This window comes from Sparus aurata, chromosome 11, assembly GCF_900880675.1.
Source record: "Sparus aurata chromosome 11, fSpaAur1.1, whole genome shotgun sequence".
NCBI classification, from domain to species: domain Eukaryota; kingdom Metazoa; phylum Chordata; class Actinopteri; order Spariformes; family Sparidae; genus Sparus; species Sparus aurata.
Genome location: NC_044197.1, coordinates 34,122,280 through 34,145,113, shown reverse-complemented (window position 1 = coordinate 34,145,113; position 22,834 = coordinate 34,122,280). Strand labels below are relative to the sequence as shown.

Sequence of the window (22,834 nt, the reverse complement as noted above, 5' to 3'; positions counted from 1 at the left end):
TTATTTAGACTTTTAGCAGACCTCAGGTATTTAGGAAGCTTGTTCCACAGGCAACTCTTCAACCTTTTAATCAAAGCACGCTGCACATATGAAAAATGTCTGGAACGACCCATTTTTTTCAGATTTTCAGAGAGAAATGCACTGTTACTAGCATGTACAACATTTGCTGCCTTCTTCCTTAAATAAGGGCCACCTGTTTGACACCTGTTTTTACAGAAAGAATACCTCACTAATTGAACTCCATACTGCTAATATTTTGAGCATGCCCCTCTCAATTAATCATTCGGTTACACATACTCAGCAGTATGCATGTCATGACTGTTGGCTCTGTTGGTTTTCTATTGCTCTACTACACCTACTAGTAAATTATTTGCCATGTTGAAATATAATTTCTGCCGAAAACAGTGATTGAACTGGTTAGTGTTGGACTGCTATTATTTTGAACACAACTGTATATGTATATGCTAACAACTTAGAGAAGGTTGTTGGCCTTGTCTGATTTAAAATCTAGCTTTTAAGCTTTTAAACTGCAGTGATGTTGTTAGACTAGAACGTATTTGTTTAGAAATGTTTTGCATCATTCCGTGATTGTCACATCTGAATGATGCCATTTAGTATGTGCTAGAATGTGTGACGTGTTTCCACTCACATACAACTGTTGAACAAATCCCAAAGTTTCCCTCACAGCTGATTTGAAAGCAAGCAGGTGGGTTCTCTGGATCCACTGTCTCATGTGAATTAGAACTGGTGCATCACTAGGGCTGCACTATATGGTCAAAAAGTGATAGTGCCATTAGTTTGACAGATGGTGTGATTGCGATATAATTCCTGATTATTATGGAAAATAACATTTTACATCACAATTTTCGATGTTGAAAGATGTCATGATGATGAGGCATTTCTCCTGGTCTCTGCCAAACAAACATGTTGTATCACATCTGGAGAACAAGCTTTGTAGGCCAGAGCATCTCTTCAGTGATACAAAATTTCATTGAAACAGTGTTTTGTGACACATTTTACCATTTAGAAAATAATTGTAGTTCTTGTGATTTGGATATTGCACTTAGTTGTATAGCGATTTTCAATTATTTTGTGATTAATTGTGCAGTCATACACATCAGTGTCTTCTTCTTTGCCTTCAGCTTTTGTTGTGTATTGGTAGTTAGAAAACAGCTTTTATGTACACTTATACCCCCACTTATGAGTGCTTGAGCCAAACAAGTAAAATTACCTTCTATACATTTTATCGTCCATGATAATCAGGAAATCTAGTCACTGGAATGAAGAATCAAACAAAATTAAAGCTGCAAGCAGCATTGAACGGGCCCTTGCAGTCCATGCGCCTCGGGGCATGCTGCTGTCGGGGCACGCTGCCGTCGGGGCACGCTGCCGTCGGGGCACGCTGCCGTCGGGGCACGCTGCCGTCGGGGCATGTTCAAGCAACACCTTCTGCTAAGCAAGTCGTTCCTTTATAATTCGGTGGCCTGCTATTGCCAGTATGACATAATGTACGCTGAAGTCAGAAAAACTGTGTGAACTGCTGCATGATTCCCTGGACAAAGACTGAGTCGATGGTCCACTTCTGGAGCTGGTTGAAGAGAATGTCCACACAAGGCATGATGTAGGGCTGCAACGATTACTCGAGTAACTCGAATAATTCGATTACAAAAAATGATCGAGGCAAAATCTCTGCCTCGAGGCTTCATTTAATCCCTATCAACCGCGTTACGTGGCCTGCTTAGCTCAGGAATCATGTTTCCAGACGGACTGTTTTTTCGGACACACACCGCTACATTCAGAATTGCGTTAGCGCGATGGCAGAGAGCCAAGAAACCGTCCGTAAAAGTCAGAGAATGTCCAAAGTTTTGGATCATTTCACACTTAAAAAAAGAAGATAACAAAGTACAACGTGTCTACTGCAAAGCAGTACTGGCGTACCACAACAGCACGTCGACAATGATTCAACATCTGAACCGAAAGCACCCAGTTGTTAACAACAGCTCACCAAGCATCGCCAACACAAGCTAACGTAAATTTTTTCGATAATTTAGCGGAGCCTTCTCTCACTAGTTAGAGTGTATGGCATTTGTGGAGGCTGTAGTCTGGTATGACCACATATCATCTTAAGATGTGGAAACTACTTAGTGTTAAATTGCAAGAGAGTAATAGACTGTTCCAGACCTCCATGAACTGCAGCACAGTGCCCCAGAAGGAAAACATTTCATGATCATTCCCATCCCCAAGAAGGGTGCCACGAAGGTACTTAATGACCTTAGGCCTGTGGCCCTGACCTCCTTGGTGATGAAGGCGATGGAGAGGATTGTCAAAAGCTCCATCACCAAATCTGTTGAGCCATTGATGGACCCACTGCAGTTAGCATACAGGGCCGGCAGGGGAGTGGACGACGCTAAGATTTTCATCTTGGAGACCATTCACAAAGATCTGGAAACCCCCAACACCACCGCCAGGCTCCTGTTTGCAGACTTCTCTTCTGCATTTAATACCATCCAGCCACACATCTTTGCCAAGAAGTTAATAACCCGGTTCAATTTGGATCACCAGCTCACCATGTGGATTACAGACTTTTTAGCCAACCGGTCACAGAGGGTGCTTGTAAACAGTTCCCACTCTGACATTCTCCACACCTCCACTGGCTCCCCGCAGGGGCTGCAGGTCCACCCAGCCAAATTGTCACCTGGTTAAATTCGCTGACGACACAGTCCTGCTATCTCTGCTCTCCACCCTAAACCTTCACCACAGCTCTGTTCTTCAGGACTTTATCACCTTGTGTGAGGGCGCCTGCCTCCAGCTGAACTTATCAAAGACTAAAGAGGTGATTGTGACATTCTCCAGCAAGCAGAGAGAGTTGGCAGAGGCCATCACTACCACCATCTGTGGGGAGCCTGTGGAGGAGTTGGAGGAATACAGGTACTGAGGCACAATTTTCGACAGCCTTCTGAGGTTTTCTGCGAACACTGAGGAGATTCTGAAAAAGTGCCACCAGAGACAATATATGCTCAGGAGGCTGAGATCGCTTGGTGTGAACAAAGTCATTCTCCTGACCTTTTACCACTCCTTCATTGAGAGCGTCCTAACTTTTTCATTCATCTCCTGGTTTTATTCCATCAGCCTGCAAGATCAGACACGTTTACTTGGCATCACCAAAGTCAGCTCTAAAATCATTGGACACCCTGTTAGAGCTCTGTCTGCTTTTTGTGACCAACAAACAATCCGCACTGCTTACAGGATCCTACATGACCCCTCACACACTATACACTCAGTGTTTGAGTGGCTCCCATCAGGCCGCAGGCTGTGCTGTCCATGCTGCAGAACACAAAGGAGGAGGGCCACCTTTGTCGCCACAGCAGTCCAGCTCCGGAACTCTGACTCCTCCCTGTCCCAACATCGCTGCCCCTCAACTGACTGAATGCACACAGCGCACAGCACTTTACCATGAAGCACAGAGCACTTTGACTGTGATGGTCAAAGAAAATACTGACTATAGCACTTTATGTTTTCATGTTCTTGATATTTGTTTGTCCTTTTTAATGATGCTGCTCCTTTTAAATTGCCCCTTGGAGACAAATAAAATGTTTTGAATTGAATTTAATTGAATTGCACTGCAAGACTGAAAACAGGTTCTGTAGAAACATTGAATACTCCTCTTTTCGGAGATTGGATGCCCGAAAAACTCCATAAACTATATATATGTATATATTTTTTTTTACATTTTTATGTAGTTGGATTTATTCATAGTTAATAAGTGTTGACAAGTAGAATTATCAAGTAAATTGCTGTGTATTGATTCTGCTTTGACATTCATTTTTATTTTCTTGTCCAGGACTCTGATCTGCGTAGTGCTCTGCTGTTGGAACAGGCTGCCCACTGCTTTATTAATATGCGTAACCCTATGGTGCGCAAGTTTGCCTTCCATATGATCCTGGCTGGTCATCGATTCAGCAAAGCAGGACAGGTGAGTCCTTTAAACATCACTGACCTATGTAGTTAAACCCACTGGTGCCCTTAAGCTTTTAACAGGTTTTTACCCGTGAACGGGCTAAAGTACCTGTCTGCGACAAAGTGACTCTTTAATGTGCTGCATTGCAAACATTTACTGTAGGACCCATTTTGTTGTTTTAAGTAAAGAACACCTTTGAATCCACATGCATGGATTATTCTACATTCATCCATCACTCATCCCAACCCAGACCTTCAGTCAACAACATATGTTTATATGGATATAGGAGCTGTGTTAAAAATGCCAATGTATTTGTTTCAACTTCAAACAATTTGCCATAGGGTGTCCCTTGGGCTTGAATAGAGGACTGAAAGCCTTGACACAAAGTTGGAAACGGCTCCAATAGCACATAGGATGGATAAAGAATTATGCTTGTCAGACATTGACAAAAGGAACTGTTTGTGAACATGAATAAAGCGGATAACAAGAATAAAGAATTAAGGAATCATGACTTATTGACACATTTACAAGGAATTTATCTGCATTTAATTGAACGGATGAAGCCGTATGTTTGATGTCACGATTGAATGACTTTGTTCACTGCAATACATGGATAGTGTAACACTGGTAAGAAGTGTAGCGCTTCCCTTGGAGAGTGCACCATCACTGATGCCCGCAGCTTAAGGTTACACGGCCCGACGCTGCCACACTGTGAAGAGAGCAGCCCCCGTTCTGTTTATGTGAATTTATTTCTAAGTTGATTCATGTGTCATGGTACTTTTGACTTGTTGATAACAGAAATATCTTTGAATCATGGAGATAATGTTGTCGTTGTTGAAATGATAGAATTTGCAAATGTGCTTGAAGAAAGAAGCAAGGCAGAGGAATACAAAGAAAAGAAACCAAATAGAGTCACCAATGGTAGTTTATGATAATTTAGATACTGCAAGCCTCGATTTCTGAAATTATTCAAGAAGAGGATAAGGAAACTGATCACACAAAGTGGCACTTACCAAAGGTGGCTCAGTTCATTGAATTAAAAAATACAACAAATAAAAGGATACAGGATGTGGAAATACTTGACAAGAACAGCAAATCACAGAGAAAACCGAAGAACATATTTCTGTTGGCTCTGTTGGAATGACAAACGAGCTTCAGCAGGGCAGAAGCAGATCATCTACAGCTTTATCGTCCAGACGAAAGAGCTGCACTCTTTTTTTCAAATTGAAAGTCTAAAGAAGAAACTTGCCCTTGAAAGAGAAGAAGCTGAGCTGATGCAAAGGAGAGCTGAAATAAAAGCTAAACAAGAACTATTAATCCTTGAAACTCAACTTACTGCTGCAAATGCAAGCATCAAAGCATATGATGAAATGGATGAAAGAGCGGAAGATGCAGTGTGCATTCAAAACAGAATCAGGATTTCATACAGTTTGATCCCAATTTGGATGATGATGATGATAATGATGGTGATGATGATGGAAGTGGACATGATGGTGACATAAAGAGCAGTCAAGTTGCTGTGCATAGATTCATAAAGGCAACCCTTTGAAATACATGACTTTCATTCACACCTTTGAGCACTGTATTGAAGATGGATGGGTGGTTTATGGACTTTTGAATTACTGCAGTGGCACTGAAGTTCTGGTAAATTTAGATGGTCTTGTGAAACAGAGCTACAATCATGATTTCCCTTAGAGGGCGTTTGAAGAAAAGGTTGACATATCCATAGAAGACAAACAATTCATGCACATCATGTCTAAATCCACCACAATAACAGATGGACATTACCAACTGAAACTCCCATTCAAAAAGGTTGACATCTCTATGTCAAACAATTGTGGGCTAGTAGAACAGTGAGCCTTGGGCTTAAAAAGGAAGTTTCTCAAAGACGCTAGCTTTCACCAGGAGTGCAGGGACTTCCTTGAAGTTGTCATCCACTTAGGGCATGCTGAAATGGGGCCTCCAAATCAGTTGATATAAGCAGAAAATGGAGAATCTGAAGAGGATATATGAAGACAAAGCCCTTAGAGCACAGAATCATGCAAAAGAACGGTGTGACATGGACCTTTAAACCAGCTGCTGCTGCCCATCATGGAGGCATGTGGGAACTGATGATTAAAATAATTCTGCTCTCTGTCATAAACAGTTAACATTAGATGATCATAGTCTTCACACTGTCAAGTGTGAGGCAGAAGCAATTCTCAATAGCTGTCCATGGACCACCGTATCAGATTATCCAAATAACTGACCCCAAACCACCTGCTATTATTAAAGGCGCAGCCAATGCTCCCTGCTCCCAAGTGGAATATTCAAGGAAGAGGACACATACATCAGACGGAACTGGTGCCAAGCACAGTACATGTCAGACCTGTTCTGGTCCAGATGGGTAAAAGAATATCTTCCGCTCATGCAAGAGTGTCAACAACAGAAGAAACTTTGTGCAAGGGGACACTTTCTTGGTAGCAGATGCCAATTCTCCACGAGGCTCATGGGTAACTGCTGGAGTTAATGAAATCTACCCTGACCAAATAAGAATGGCGAGGAGTGGAAAAGCTGCAGACGCAGACCAACTTCGTTGAGAGACCAATAAGCAAGATCTGTCTGCTGGTTACAGCAAGTCAGTGAAGAGCCACACACACACATCCTCACATTTGTCATAGGATTTTTTTGGATTTGGTAGTTCCTTTTTTCAATTTAGTATTGTTGTTATGCACTTTGCCCTTAACAATCGGGCAGGTATTGTAGGAGCCATTTATTGTTGTTTTTAACTAAAGAACTACAAGGCGTTGCATTTTAGTCAAGCAGGATGCAATCATTGCTCGTCATTTAGGACAAAAGACACACAAGTGTACGTGATGACAGGGATGCAGAGGAGCAGTGGTTTTCAATCACATGAAGGCATAAACACTTGAAGTTGAATCGATATTAAAAGAAAATATAAGGTCTTATTTTATAAAAAAAAAAGTTGTTTATTTGACATTGAAACACCTTTGAATCCACATGCGTTTTGTTGCATGCATTAAAATATTTTTATTTATATTTTCGGTTAGCGTAACACTCCATACAAACAGTCCACGACATTCATCAATCACTCATACCAACCCAGACCATCAGTCAACAACAAGTACAGTGGTGTTAAAAAAAATGGTTGGACCCATTCCTGATTTTATTTTTTTGCATGTTTGTCACACTTAAATGTTTCAGATCTTCAAACAAATTTAAATATTAGTCAAAGATAAAACAAGTAAATGCAGTTTTTAAATTAAGGTTTTTATTATTATTAATCCAAACCTACATGGTCCTGTGTGAAAAAGTGATTGCCCCCTAAACCTAATAAGTGGTTGGGCCATCCTTAGCAGCAACAACTGCAATCAAGCATTTTCGATAGCTTGCAATGACTCTTTGTGGAGGAATTTTGAACCACTCATCTTTGCAGAATTATTGTAATTCAGCCACATTGGAGGGTTTTCGAGCATGAACCGCTTTTTTAAGGTCATACCACAGAATCACAAATCAGTGACTACGCCACTCCAAAGTCTTAATTTTGTTTTTCTTCAGCCATTCAGATTTGGGCTTGCTAGTGTGTTTTGAATCATTGTCCTGCTGCAGAACTCAAGTTCGCTTCAGCTTGAGGTCACAAATAGATGGCCGGACATTGTCCTTCAGGATCTCTTGGTAGACAGCAGAATTCATGGTTCTAGTTACCACAGCAAGGTCATAAAGAAACAAACCAGCCCCAGACCATCACACTACCACCAGCATATGTTACTGTTGGTACGATGATCTTTTTCTGAAATACTGTGTGACTTATATGCTAGATGTAATGGGACACACACCTTCCAAAAAGTTCAACTTCTGTCTTGTCAGTCCACAGAGTATTTTCCCCAAATTCTTGGGGATCATCAAGATGTTTACTGGCAAAACTGAGACAAGCCTTTATATTCTTTTTGCCCAGCAGGCGTTTTCGTCCTGGAACTCTGCCATGCATGCCATTTTTGCCCAGTCTCTTTCTTGTGGTGGAGTGAGGCCTGCAGTTCTTTGGATGTTGTTGTTGGGTCTGTTGTTGAGCTGCGCTCCTGGGGTAATTTTGGTCGGCCGGCCACTCCTGGGAAGGTTCACCACTGTTCCATGTTTTCGCCATTTGTGGATGATGCTCTCACAGTGGTTCGCTGGGGTCCCAAAGCTTTATAAATGGCTTCTGTAATCTTTTCCAGACTGATAGATCTCAATCACTTTCTTTCTCATTTGTTCCTGAATTTCTTTGAATAATCATGATGTCTACCCTTTGATGATCTTTTGGTCTACTTCACTATGTCAGGCAGGTCCTATTTAAGTGATAACTTGATTGAGAACAGGTGTGGCAGTAATCAGGCCCGGGTGTGGCGAGAGAAATTGAACTCAGCTGTGATAAACCACAGTTAAGTTATGTTTTAACTGGGGGGCAAACACTTGCCTACAGGGCCATGTAGGTTTGGATTTTTTGCCCCCTTAATAATAAAAACCTTAGTTTGAACACTGCATTTTGTGTTTATTTGTTTTATCTTTTTCTTATATTTGAATTTGTTTGATTATCTGAAACATTTAAGTTTGACAAACATGCAAAAAAAAAAAAAAAAAATTCATGCAGGGGGCCAACATTGTTTCCCACCAGTTTAAGTGCTGCATAGGTAATGTGGATATCAGGAGGCATGTTGAGGCATCCCTTGTGCTCAAATAGAGGACCGAAATCCTTGACATTTAGTGTCCCAGGTTTGTTTGTGTTTCGCATGATGTTTTTGTTCATCATCATTCAGCATCAAACTTTCTTTTCTTTACTTTTTTCCTGTTATTCATTGGTTGCATTATGTACCTCACGACCTCTTCTATCCCCTGTCTCTCTCCCTCTCAACTGTCTTTTCATGTAGCGGAGGCATGCACTACGCTGTTACTGCCAGGCCATGCAGGTTTATAAGGAGAGGAGCTGGTCTTTGGCAGAGGACCATATCAACTTCACAATCGGCCGTCAGTCCTTCACTCTTCGCCAACCAGAGAAAGCTGTAATAGCCTTCAGACAGATTCTGACCAATGACAGCAGACAGACGGCCACGCAGCAAAGCGCCTTTCTTAGAGAGTACCTCTATGTTTACAAGGTAACAACAGTTTGTGACAATTTCTGTACCAAGTGTCACCGAATTTACAGGGCAAATACTGGGAGGCTATTCGGTGTGTCTCCCTGCAAAGTTGTATAGAATGCAGTAAAGATGATGCATAACAAGGGCTCATTGTAGCACAACACATTAGGGCTTTGATTTTTGGCCAAAAATCATATTCAAAGTTTGTTTGTTTATTAATATTAATATTCGAATATATTTGAATATTTATGAATTATATTTTGAGCATTAAATGCCTTCAGTAAGACCTATATTGGTATCAAACTTTTTTTTTTTTTTTTGTCGAAAGTCAGACCTGGGTTTTATCCACTGTTCTTATCAAAAATAAACTAAAAAAATTGCATTTCCTGCGAAGATACGATGTGAATGCTAAAGGCTAAAGCGAAATCTGCTGATTGTACTGCCAGAAAAGCTGAAAAGGCTGAAAAAGCTGAAATGGCGGAAAATCTGAAATGGCTGAAAAGCTGAAAAAGTTGAAAAAGCTGAAAAGTTAAAGGCTGAAAGAGCTGAACTGTTTCTGTAGCTGAACATGAAGTTGAATGTGTGAAAAAGCTGTAATGACTGAAAATCTGAAATGGCTGAAAAGCTGAAAAAGTTGAAAAAGCTGAAAAGTTAAAGGCTGAAAGAGCTGAACTGTTTCTGTAGCTGAACATGAAGTTGAATGTGTGAAAAAGCTGTAATGGCTGAAAAAGCTTAACGATGGAGCAAGCCAACAAGATTTCCTACATTTCTGTGTATATATTGTTTATGTAAAGTAAAAGATGTGGGATTCAAATCCAGCCGAAGAGAATTCTTTCTCCAGATTTTCCAGCTGCTCTACACTCTGGGGTGCGGCAGTTGATGATGTCACGCACTGTAGCTGACGCAATACACAACCATTAAAAAATCAGAAGACAGGCTAAAAATCCTTAAAATTAAAACTTTGATTATTTCAAAACCATACAAGATTTAAATAAAAAAAAAAATGGGATGAAAAGCTCGACCGACTTATCGGTATTTGCCTTTATTGATTTGTCGGCTGCTTCATAAGGTTTTAAAACCTTATATCTAAAAAGTATAATGCAGAAAAACATGCTTGGGGTAATAAAAAATTGGTGTAATGACACAGTTTGCCCAGCAGAGTGTGTTTCAATGGGGGTTAAAACAGCTGGTATCAGGAAATGTAACAGCCAGCTCACTAATGGTTAAACTATAAACAAGCACAAAAATGACAATTGGCAACATAACGTTAGCCACCATGTTCTGAACAGACATACTTAGAAATGCTAACAAAAAGTAACATTTTGTTTTCAGAACATAGATAGCCAACTTTTGTTGATCTGGTCATTTTTTAGTTTTTATACAATCTGGAGTCTGTACAGGGCATTTCATATTGAAAATTGACCGGATGCTCCATGCCTTTCCTGTGTCTCTGACTTCCTGTTGGCGCGATCTGCACTGTGCAACTTGTTGCAGCTTGTTGCAGCTTTCGTCAAAAATAAACCAGGCAGCCGGGTCGCAAAGCAAAGCCGGCTTGACTCCACAGTGCACTGGAGCTGATCGCGACAGCTTGTGATTTGTCACACACTATCTGCTGCTTGCGGATGGAGAGTAAAGGCAGGTTGACAAGGGGGATGCTTTTTGGTAATTTTGCTAACAAGGGGGACGGCATCCCCCCTCATCCCCCCTCAAATTGCCTACTGCATACAACCATAAGCACATGTGCAGATACTTGGGACATGCGATGACATCCCGGTCCTACTGAGTGGGTGATGGACTTGGCTTCTTGCGAGACCAGAATTCCAGCTGCACTCGAGACCCCAGGTAACTCTTTCCTAAACATACCTCTTCACTTCACAGATTTTCAACAAATCACTACCTCATGAAAACAACCACAAACCAACAGAACAACTTTTAGTAACACTTCATTTGAAAAGAGTATACATAAGCATTCATAACACCTACATACACATTACATGACACCAGACATATATTATAGGCCTACATATCCACTCATAAATGGTTATTATATCACTTTCAATGTCAAATTGACATCTTACTCTATGTCAAGTGACATAGTGGTCAGTTGACATACTTTCATACTGATAGTATAATATGAGATTTACCTAAAAAATATAGCTTTTAATCCTTAGGAGTCGACGATCGCGCTGGCGTGATCAAATCACATGACTAATTTTAGATGATGTAGCAGTGTTGTAGCAGTGTTTGGAGTGTATAGTTAGTGTGTTCTGCAGTGTTTAGTGTAGTGTGTTTACGATACGATACGATATACTTTATTGTCCCGTTCAGGGAAATTTGTCTTGGACTCAACAGCTGTGCCATAAATGCCTTGACAGCCACAATGACAAAAAACAATACATCATCAGCCATACCATCGCTGACAAATACATAACAGTATTGCACACATCCCATAACATAACACATACATACACTATACGCAAGTAATACATGCTAAAAGATCACCATAATAAATAATCAAAACACTCTAAAAATTATTGCACAAATATCGGCCTCAAGCAGCATTATTTAGGAATTTGATGGAGGTTGGAACAAATGAATTCTTAAAATGGTTGAGTTTACAGTGAGGGACTCTATATCGTCTGCCCGAGGGTAGGAGGTTATATTCTAAATGAAGAATATGGGATGGGTCAGTCACTATCCTCTGGGCTTGCCTAAGAACAGTTTGTTCATAAGTAAACTGCAAGGTCTGATAGTCACTTTTTTCAATCACCTTCATGGCCGTGTGCACCAGACGAGCGAGTTCAGTTTTTAGTTTTGCATTGATGTTGCCATACCAGGATTACATCCCATATCTGACTAAGCTCTCTAGTACTTCCTGGTAAAATAAAAACATGATGCTTTTGTCCACCCCATATGCTCTCAGTCTGCGCAGAAAATACAGTCTCTGCTGTAAACGAGAGCACAAACTTTCAACATGCACATACCAACTAAAAGTGTCATCTAAGTGAACTCCGAGATACTTGTATGAGCTGACCTGCTCAATGGGTGAGTCATGTATGACAACAGGACTATGGTCCCCTACTGATCTCGGGTCTAAGACCATTTCTTTAGTTTTTTAACATTCAAAATGAGGTGGTGAGCATCACATCATTGCACAAAGTTTTCTATTTCAGAAAAATAGGCTGAGGTACTAGAATCTTTGCGCAGTAGACTGAGGATGGCAGTATCATCAGAAAATTTAAAAACATGGTTCCCTAGGTGGCTGTTTATACAATCATTAGTATAAAGTGTAAAAAGGATTGGGGAGCTGACACAACCCTGTGGGGCACCTGTGCTGATTGATTTGCATTCTGAGAGGGTATCATTGACTCTTACCTGCTGACTTCGATTAATTAAAAAGGAAAAATACCACTTGATTAAAAAAGGGTTGACGCTCATCTGCCTCAGTTTTGAGATGAGCAGATGGGGTTGAAGTGTGTTAAAAGCTGAGCTAAAATCAATAAATGCATATGCATATGCTTTTGGGCATTCCAAGTGCTTGACAGTGAAGTGGATGATGCTGTTGATGGCATCATCAGTACCTCTCCCCTGCCTGTAAGCGAACTGGTATGGATCAAGTGCCAAATTGACCTCTGCCTTAAGCACAGACAACATGTATTTCTCAAAGCTTTTCATGATAATCGAAGTCAGGGCCACAGGTCTTAAGTCATTATTATCAACTGGACACGGTTTTTTAGCTACAGGTACTATGATGGATTTTTTCCACTGGGCAGGAACAGTGTGTGAGTCCACAGACCGCTGAAAGATGGGGCACCAAGCTGGAGTGAGCTCTTCTGCACATGCCTTTAAGAGCAGCGCAGAAATGCCGTCAGGGCCAGTAGATTTTTTAGTACACGCATGTTTAAAGATAGACTGAATCCTGAGTGGGTCAATTACAATCCTACAGCTAACATCAGTTAAAATAGTTTCCATGACATTATTACATTCCTCAGAAAAGTCATGGTTTTCAAACCTGAGAAAAAAGTCATTCAATTAATTTGCCTTCCCCAGATCATCATCAGTACTGAGGCGCTTCTTAGTGGTGTTCATATTTGTGATAGCTCTCATAGAGTCCCACAGCTTTTTTGAATTCATTGACATAAAAGTCTGCTCTATAGTGTCCCTGTGATGCTTTCTGGCTTCTCTCAGCCTCTGGTTGAGTTCTCTTTGCACCATTTTCAGTCCCACTCTATCGTTATTTTTTAAAGCTAGCTTTTTCCTATCAATACAATCCTTTACACTCTTGGTTATGTAGGGCTTATTGTTGGGATACAGAGTAATGTCCTTTTTTGTGACCACATTATCTGCACAGAAATGTATGTAGTCTGTTATTACTTCTGTAGCCTCATCAATCTCCAAATTAGAGAATATGTCCCAGTCTGTGCAGAGGAAGGATCCTTTGAGTGTTTTATAAGCTGTCCTTGTCCCACACTCTCACTGTCTTAGTTTTTGGTTTGCTCCTTTTAAAAACAGTCTTATATATTGGGATTAACTGGACAGTATTATGGTCAGAGTTTGACAGTGGGGGCAATGGTTTTGCAGTGTATGCATTTTTTATGTTTCCATAACATTTGTCTAAGACTCTGTTGTGTCGTGTGTTGCATGTCATATATTGTTCAAATCCAGGGAAAGATAATTCCAACTCGCAATGGTTAAAATCCCTGAGAATCACAATCAGGGCTCCGGGTGTACGTTGCAGTTGTCACAGTCTGCTATTCTGATAGCGGCTTTTGCTGCGTTTCCACTGGGGGGAACATACACAGCACAAATTAAAACATTCCCGAACTCCCTCGGAAAGTAGTGAGGTCTCAGAGACAGGCACAGTAGCTCTACGTCAGCTGTGCATACAGTGTCTCTCACAGTGTAATTCCTACACCAACTGTCATTCACAAACAGACAGACCCCGCACCCTCGGCTCTTCCCTGACAGCTCTGTTCTGTCTGCTCGGATGAGAGAGAACCCCTCTAGCTCAAAGTGGGAGTTTGGAATATCTTGATGGAACCAGGTTTCTGTGAACACCATCACGCTTGATTCTCTGTACTCAAAACAAACTTTGCTGTTCACACGGAGTTCCTCCATTTTGCTCTTCACCGATCTAGCGTTGCTGAGTAACAGGCTGGGCAGAGGGGGTCTGTTTCCTCTTCTCCGGAGACGCTGCCGTATTCCGCCTCTTCTGCCTTAGTGTGTAGTGGAGTCGGTTTTTTTTGTTTTGTGAGTCAAAACAATGGGGAGACAGCTGAATGTGGAGCAGGCAGGAGAGCTGAGGGAGACCTGAGCCTGAGGCATTGCCTGCATTTAAATGTAAATAGTTACATATAACTTTGTAAATTTCAATAACTTATAATAACTTACACTTTTAGCAAACAATTTATATTTGCATTATAAGTAATAAAAATGGTTCGTTAAAAATATTTGTGGTTTTCCCAGTGAAAAATTCAACTTTTTCCTACTCAGATTTTGTTTTTTGTTATTTTAGGTCCATTGTGTTAATACAGCGTGTTGAAATGAAAAGATAACTATTCAATCACCCATGTGAGGTTGTGCTGAAAATAATGACACCAAACAAGGCAAAGTAAATAGTTTTTAAGGTGAAATATAATGGTAAAATCAAAAGTAGTCAAAAATGGCCAATTATACCCCAGACTCCTAAGGGTTAATAAACATTCTCCATAGTTCAACCTTTAATTAACTTCTAATCAGCATGTAACATGTGGTCAATAACAAAAATCTAGCCTGTAGCCTACCACTTTATCATTATCTTCTATCAAACTATTTTCTGATAGACATCTTAAGCTATTTAAAGAAGTAGTCAAGACTTGGCTAAAGTGTCAAAAAGTTAGCATCAGTAAAAACTAGCATGTAGCCACATGGTTAATAGAAACTAGTCTAAAGCCTACCATTACCCTACCATTATCAAACTTTTTCTGGTATCCTACAGAAATCTGAAGGTATTGATGCAGAGACATTGCATAATCTCTTACCTACTTACTTAAGTGATCATATAAAGGGAGAAAGCTTCAATGCTGCTGGACATATTTTCATCTAGCCACCACTGAAAGAGACCCTGATCGTGTTCTCCCTTGCAGGCCCTCTGGTGGCCAGGATGCCGGTGCCGAGATGAATTAGCATATCAAAAGCATAATTTTTATAACAAAACTAGAGACTGTATAATGGAAAATCCGATTTAAACATGTTACTGATATTACCAGCAGATAGTGTTGCAGAAATGATGTCATGTCAATAAAATGGGATTTGAATGGATATAAGACCTTTAGACAATTACTTTCACCACTACAAAAATGTACTATCATAGAAACAACATACAACTTCAGAAACCCTATATAAACCCCATAAAAGGAGTTTGAAAAATATCCATGTCAGTTGTCATCAAATTTTGTCATTTTGATGCTGACATTTTTGTTTTACCCTTTATTTATACAGCAAAATCTCATAATATACTATCAGTATGACAGTACGTCAGCTGACCACTATGTCACTTGACATAGAGTAAGATGTCAATTTGACATTGAAAGTTGTATAATAAGCATTTACGAGTGGATATGTAGGCCTATGTTTATGTCAGGTGTCATGTAATGTGTATGCAGGTGTTATGAATGAAGTGTTACTGAAAGTTGTTTTGTTGTTTTGTGGTTGTTTTCATGGGGTTATGATTTGTTGGAAATCTGTGAAGTGAAGAGGTACGTTTAGGGAGGAGTTAACTGGGGTCTCCAGTGCTGCTCAGAAGCTTCTATCTGAGCTGGAATTCTGGTCTCCCAAGGAGGTAAGTCCATCACCCACTCAGTAGGACCAGGATGTAGTTGCATGTCCCTGATTATTTGCACACGTGCATATGGCTGTATAGTACTCAGGTTCTACAATTTAACTCAATAGTCATTCTGTTGTTTCAGTGTATATAACATTCTTAGATTCTCATAACACAAAATGTAGAACTCTGGACGGAAAATTAACATATATATTACATTATACATTATCAGATTTGAAAAAAAAGACCCATCTGAAAATGTTATGAATTCCCAATAATGTAATAAGGCATTACATTATCGGTAAAAATGTTATTACAATATCAGTCAGGATATTTTATTACATTATTGGTGAAGTTATTACATTATTGGGTTTTATTACATTTTCGATCGAGTTAAGTGTAAATTTTATTACATTTTCAGGCGTTATGACATTTTCAGGAATTTATTACAATATCGGGTGCTACAGGGTGAAGGAGCTTAACCCTTTTTGTACATTTTTCTCAACTTTTTTTTTTGATTTAGCGATCATTTTGGCTGTGTTACAGCTTGTGGCATGGATTTTTGTAGGAACACTTCTTTTTAGTTAAATTTTTGAAATCCAGTGTCTTTTACTATTACATGTCTTTTATTTTCCTGTAATGCATTTTGCACCCTCTAACCACCTTTCACCGCTGAAGTGATCAGTGCATGCTTACAGATTCTCACACACACACACACACACACACACACACACACACACACATACACACACACACACTGGGCCCTGGTAGTCACCCGGCTCCATAATATAACTGGCAAAAATACAAGAATTTCATGCATCGGCCTACAATGGGAAAATGGTTGAATCTGGTGAAATACATCAAAAATGTCAAATATCACTACTTTTCTTCAAAATGGCATGCTGACATTACAGAATGCATTGTTTAATACTGTAATGGTAGTGAGATAAAAAAAAATGTGGTTTTAATGGAAGTCAATGGGGCATTTTTGGCCACGAAGGTGGTTAGAGGGAGTATTTGTTACTACATAAAATATACTAATGCAATCAAATCAATTTTGTTGGTAATCTTTGATATATCAAAGACTCTAATCACCACCAAAGCCCCATCAGCCTACTACTTATTATATGGAAAATAACACATTTTTTGTGTTTTTTTTTTTTATAGATAATTATAATATAACTGGCATTTAAAGGGTTAAAATCCTGAAAATTAATGAATATTTGATTATTTTGATCAGGGAACAAGTTGATTAAGGGATTCAAGCAAAAAAAGCAGAAAAAAATATTGATGTATGAGGATTTTATGGCAGATTTTGTGCGTGTACATTTTTGCCACGAAGGTGGTTAGAGGGAGTATTTGTTACGACATAAAAAATACTGTTGCAATCAAATCAATTTTGTTGGTAATCTTTGACATATCCAAGACTCTAATCACCACCAAATCCCCATAAGCCTACTACTTATTATATAGAAAATAATACATATTTTGTGTTTTTTTTTTTTTTTTATATAATTGATAATTCAAATAATCAAACTGGCATTTAAAGGGTTAAAATCCTGAAAATTATTAAATATTTGATCATTTTGATCAGGGAACAAGTTGGTTAAGGGATTCAAGCAAAAAAAAAAGCAGGAAAAAATATTGATGTATGAGTATTTTATGGCAGATTTTGTGCGTGTACATTTTTGCCACGAAGGTGGTTAGAGGAAGTTTTTTTAAGGAGGGCACAAGGGTTAAAAAGGTGAAAAAAGGATGAAAAGGTGAAAAGCTGTACAGTAAGAGGGTTGGAAGAGGTAAAAATGGTTAAAGAAAAAGGATGAAAAGATGTAGAGTAAGAGCGCTGAAAAAGCTTAAAAAGGTGAAAAAGGATGAAAAGCTGTAGAGTAAGGGGGCCGAAAAAGATGTGAAAAAGCATGAAAATGTAAAAAAGTCAAAGGGTGAAAGAGCTTAAAATGGCTGCACATACGCTGGAGCAGGAGCAACCATGGAGCAAGCCAACAAGATTTCCTACATTTTGTATGTATATGTTGTCTATGTGAAGTAAAAGATTTGGGATCAAAATCAAGCTGAAGAGAATTCTTTCTCCAGATTGGCCAGCTGCTCTCCACTCTAGCGATGATGTCACATACTCTATCTGAAGCAATATACACACATTCTTCAGATACACACGCTGGAGAAGTAGGAGAGCCAGATGAAAATGTCACCATAAGAATGAATGGGAAAACGCCTCCCAAACCCCTGCGATTTTTTAAAAACTTTTGAAAAAATGTATCGCCCAAATATCTATATGATGAGTGAGAGGAGACATGGCTGAACGCGCTTATGTCGTTTTTATTTCTGTCGAGTGAGAAATGAGGGCAGAAAAGCAAGAGACAAATCGGGTACCGTCTGCTCTCCTCCAGAAATGTAGCCTCAAAATTAACATTGCGCCTTATGGGGCAGCTGCTGGACTTCTTGTCGCTCTCGGACTTCTAAATCCAAAACTGTAAGTCCTACATCTGAAATAATACCATCAGCTGACACCCAACAAGATTTCCTAAATTTTTATGCATATATTGTCTATGTCAAGTGAAAGATGTGGGATTAAAATCAAGCTGAAGAGATTTTTTTCTTCAATCTTTGAAGCTGCTCTACCCTCTAGCGATGATGTCATGCACTCTAGCTGACGCAATACACACCCATTATAAAATTAGAAGACGGGCTAAAAATGCTTAAAACTAAAACTGCAACATTTTCAAAACCGTACAAGATTTTTAAAAACTGAATACAAGGTCAATAGTTCAAGGTCTTGTGACTCGTTTAAAGTCTGAATGGTGTCTCTCACTCAAAGCATGTGGGACAAGAAGAGGTTGAAAGACGATAAGTTTTGCAGAGGATTTGAAGATTTTCCCATTTGATTCAATGTTGAAATTTTCTTTGGAAAAAGCTGAATTTCTGAAAAAGTTAAAAAGCACAAGGCTGAAAGAGCTTAAAAAGCTGAACATTTCCAAAAGTATAAAAGGTAGAAAAGAGAAAAATACAAGCAGCAATGTCCTTAAAAAGCTGAACATTTTGATACCTGAATGGTTTCAATAGCTCAAGATTTGTAGAAACATGTCAAAAAATGTACAGAAGACGAATAGTAAATGAGAAGAACAATAGCTAGGGGTAAATCAGCCCAGAAGCCTATGGAGCATATTTTCCATTCACCCTGAACTGTAGTACATACGCAATATACACTGTAGTATATAGGCCAGGGGTACTCAAATACAAATCTTAAAGGGCCGCAAAGATTTTTTTCAATGACTCAAAGGTCCATGTATTGAGGTCAGCCAGGCCACATGCAATAATACTGTAATATTCAAAACAAAATGTCCTTTTCATTCTAAACAACAAAATACGAACTAAAATAAAATCTTATTTCCATTTTAACATAAATCAAAATACATAGTTGAATATTTCCTCTTTTTGTTTGCCTTCAGACATTGTGTCCATCAGTTCATCATGCATTATTTTATTTCATTGTGACATAGATGTGACAAGAATCCTGCTTGCAGCTTGATATGACGATTTCAGTGCATTTATTTGTGTTGTGCTTATCTTTGAATTTTGAGGAAATGTCTCTTCAAAATTCCTATGCTTCATCTCATAATGCCGTTTCGAACTGGAAATCTTCATCACAGCTTCTCCTGGCATATTGTAACGCCCCTTGTGGACTGTGGCGCAATGACTCTTGGGTATTCTGTTGATGTTGGTGTAATTATGATTCGTGAATGTGTTTGTGAATAAGATGATATGTAAGATGGTTGTGGGTTAATTCACGTCATTTGTTCTGTGATTAAATGATGTTGAGTTTTAACAAGGATGATACAAATTTTGGCACTGTGAGTGAAAGGGTGTTTGCCGGGACGAACTCCCCGTCCGTTACGCTATAGGTGATAATGTATGATAAGACTTGCTAAAACATGTTAAACAACATAAGTGTGTGTCACTGCTGCACTGTCAGATCCGTGGGTTCTGTCCTGGTCGGAGGGAGAATGAATAGAAATTTTAAGTTCCTACTTTTATGAGTTGCCGATTCTCACTTTCCACTTTATTATAGCAGTTTACTTGGAACACGCCATTTCAATCTCTTGCCACCGGCAAAATGTGAATACGCAAACTGCTCCTAAAATGAAAGTGAAAGTTAAAAGTTGCGATCGCAGCGGTGAGTGACCCAGCTGTCTTTGTAACGTTGGCATGGAGACAAGTCCCGGTGTACACGTGCTGACCCAAACAAAACACATGGTGAAGGAATAACAGTACGGGGGCCACAAACAGGAGGCCGCCTATTGAGGACCGCTGATATAGGCAATATACACTGTAGTATATACGCAATATACACACATTCTTCAGAGACACACGCTGGAGAAGTAGGAGAGCCAGATGAAAATGTCCCCATAAGAATGAATGGGAAAACACCTCCCAAACTCGATTTTTGAAACAACTGTAATGGATATCGCCCAAATATTTATATGGTGAGTGAGAGGAGATATGGCTGAACGCACTCATGTTGTTTTTATTTCTTTAGAGTGAGAAATCAAGGCAGAAAAGCGAGAGACAAATTAGGTACCGTCTGCTCTCCTACAGAAATTTAGCCTCAAAATTAACATTGCAGCGGGGGGCGCTGCTGCGCAGGTGAGATGCAAACGTGAAATTCAGCAGCTCCCAACAGGTGCAATTTCAATCAATCAAAAAGACCATTTAGACAATGTCTCACTCTTGAAATAGTTGCGGGACATTTATTGCACATTTTGATGCGACAACTGTAAGTTCTCAGTCCTGAGAATGTCGGGTACAGGCAAGCTGAAGGCCAAAACATCGCGGGGAGCTTCTGCCTCGGCTAGCCAAAACATTCATGCTAGCGAAGAAGGGGAGGTAACAGCAACCATGCTCAGAGATATAATACAGATATAATACAATAAAGATTTCCTTATGTTCTCAAAACATTGCAAATCAAATAAGCCGGAGCAGACCAGTGCAGCTGTTCCCCCCTGGCACGCTAGAGGGCGACAGCCCCTCCCCCACAGTGCTGCAGGTCAGTCGGCTAGCTGTTCATCTTCCTCGGTGGTGTGCATGCGCAGTCTCACCTTGGGTAGAGAGAACCTTTGCCATGGGTTTCCGTTTACAGTTTGGGGCCCGGCTGCCTCGCTTTCACTCTGTAATAAACACAGTTGTACGAGGCGAAGCAGCAGCAGTTATGAGGGAAGAAATAAACAGCTTGTTGAATAAGAGAGCGATACAAGTTGTTCCCGCCTCGGAAACGAACAAAGGCTGATACAGCCGTTATTTCGTTGTTCCGAAGAAAGGCGGAAGGCTCCGTCCTATTCTAGATTTGCGAGTGTTAAACAAATAACGCTGGGCTCACTCTCTCCGGCTGTGCGCGCCGCGTCACCTCCAGAGGAGGCTGACGATAACTCCGTCTTGCATGTCGGCTCTTCTCCCGTGGAGGGAACCCGGTTTATTACAACAGGGGTCCCCGATAGGGAGGGTGTTTTTTCGCAAGGTGGTGTCCACAGATGCATCCCTGAGCGGTTGGGGGGCTCTGTGTGAGGGCACAGCAGTGAGAGGGGTTTGGACGCCAGCACAATTCAGGCTCCACATCAACCACCTGAAGCTATTAGCGACCCTTTTAGCTCTGAAGCATTTTCGTCCCGTTCTGACAGGCCATCATGTTCTGATCAGGACGGACAACACGACGGTGGTTTCCTATATAAACAAGCAGGGAGGGACACGCTCCCTCCCCCTGTTAAAACTGTCTCACTCTCTGTTGCTGTGGTGCAGTGCTCATTTATTTTTTTTTGTATGTATTTATTGATTTTTTGTTGATACAACATCCAGCAAATTGAAACAACTTAAACATATGGCAGTAATGAAAACGGTAATAAGTTACAATGTACATTCCCAACAACACATTAAATATTTTTAATATCTCATTCTCTCATTCCCCCACTTCCTCCCCCAAATCTCCACTCCTCAACAGGTCCAGAAATATCCCCCAAACGTTATAAAATTCAGAAGCCCTCCCTCTAACAACATAGGTCAGTTTCTCTAGAGCCAAACTCGTTGTCAAGTTATTTAACCAATGGTCAAAAGAGGGGCAACCAACACACTTCCAACATAAAGCAATACAGCGTTTGGCCTGCAGTAAACAAAGGTCGACCATTTTTCTTTCCTTACAGGATAAAGAACAGTCATCTGGATAAATGCCTAAAATACATATCTTAGGGCATAAAGGTACAGGGAAAGTTGTGATCTGAGAGATATACTTTAACACTGAGGTCCAAAATTTTTGAATCTCTTCACAGTTCCATAAACAATGGTATAATGTACCCTGGTACTTGTTACATTTATAACAAAGATCAAGTATATTAGGATCAAATTTATTTAGTTGTACAGGGGAGATATATGTTCTCATTATCCCATTTAACTGTATCGTTCTCAAACGGGTGTTGATGGTTTGAGTGTGTGTCTTTAAACATATTGTACTCCATTCAGTGAGTGAAATATCCTCTTGTAAGTCATGTATCCACTCCTGCCTCCTATTATCAGAGTTTTCCTTATGATTTTCAACCAACATGTTGTAAAACCGGGAGACCAGTCTTTTACCAAAGCAATTTTTTGTAACGTGTTTCTAAGATGGAGAGTGGAGGTTGTTGTACTGAATTGTTTAAGTGTGCCAGAATAAAGCTTCTAAGTTGTAGATACTTAAAGAAGTGTTTCTGCGGTATATCAAACTTTGCTTTTAACTCACTGAATGACATTAGATTGTAATTCTCATATACATCCTTCAGTTTCACTATGCCCTTGTTCAACCATGCTTTAAAACCCATGTCGTTCTTTGCCGGGGCGAAATGATCATTACCCCAGATTGGGGAGAAACAGGACAACCCTAGTGAGTCACCCAACCGTCTTTGTACTACATACCAAACAGCAACAGTG

The 22,834-nt window shown here is 39.9% G+C and overlaps 1 protein-coding gene across 1 annotated transcript in view; it reads left to right on the top strand.

The window, feature by feature from the left end:
• trappc8 (trafficking protein particle complex subunit 8) overlaps positions 1–22,834 on the top strand; it is a 122,559-nt gene that overhangs the window by 43,641 nt on the left and 56,084 nt on the right. The window contains exons 13-14 of the mRNA XM_030433738.1: positions 3,842–3,973; positions 8,863–9,087. Coding sequence (XP_030289598.1) covers positions 3,842–3,973; positions 8,863–9,087 — 357 coding nt within the window. The remainder of the gene's footprint in view (positions 1–3,841; positions 3,974–8,862; positions 9,088–22,834) is intronic.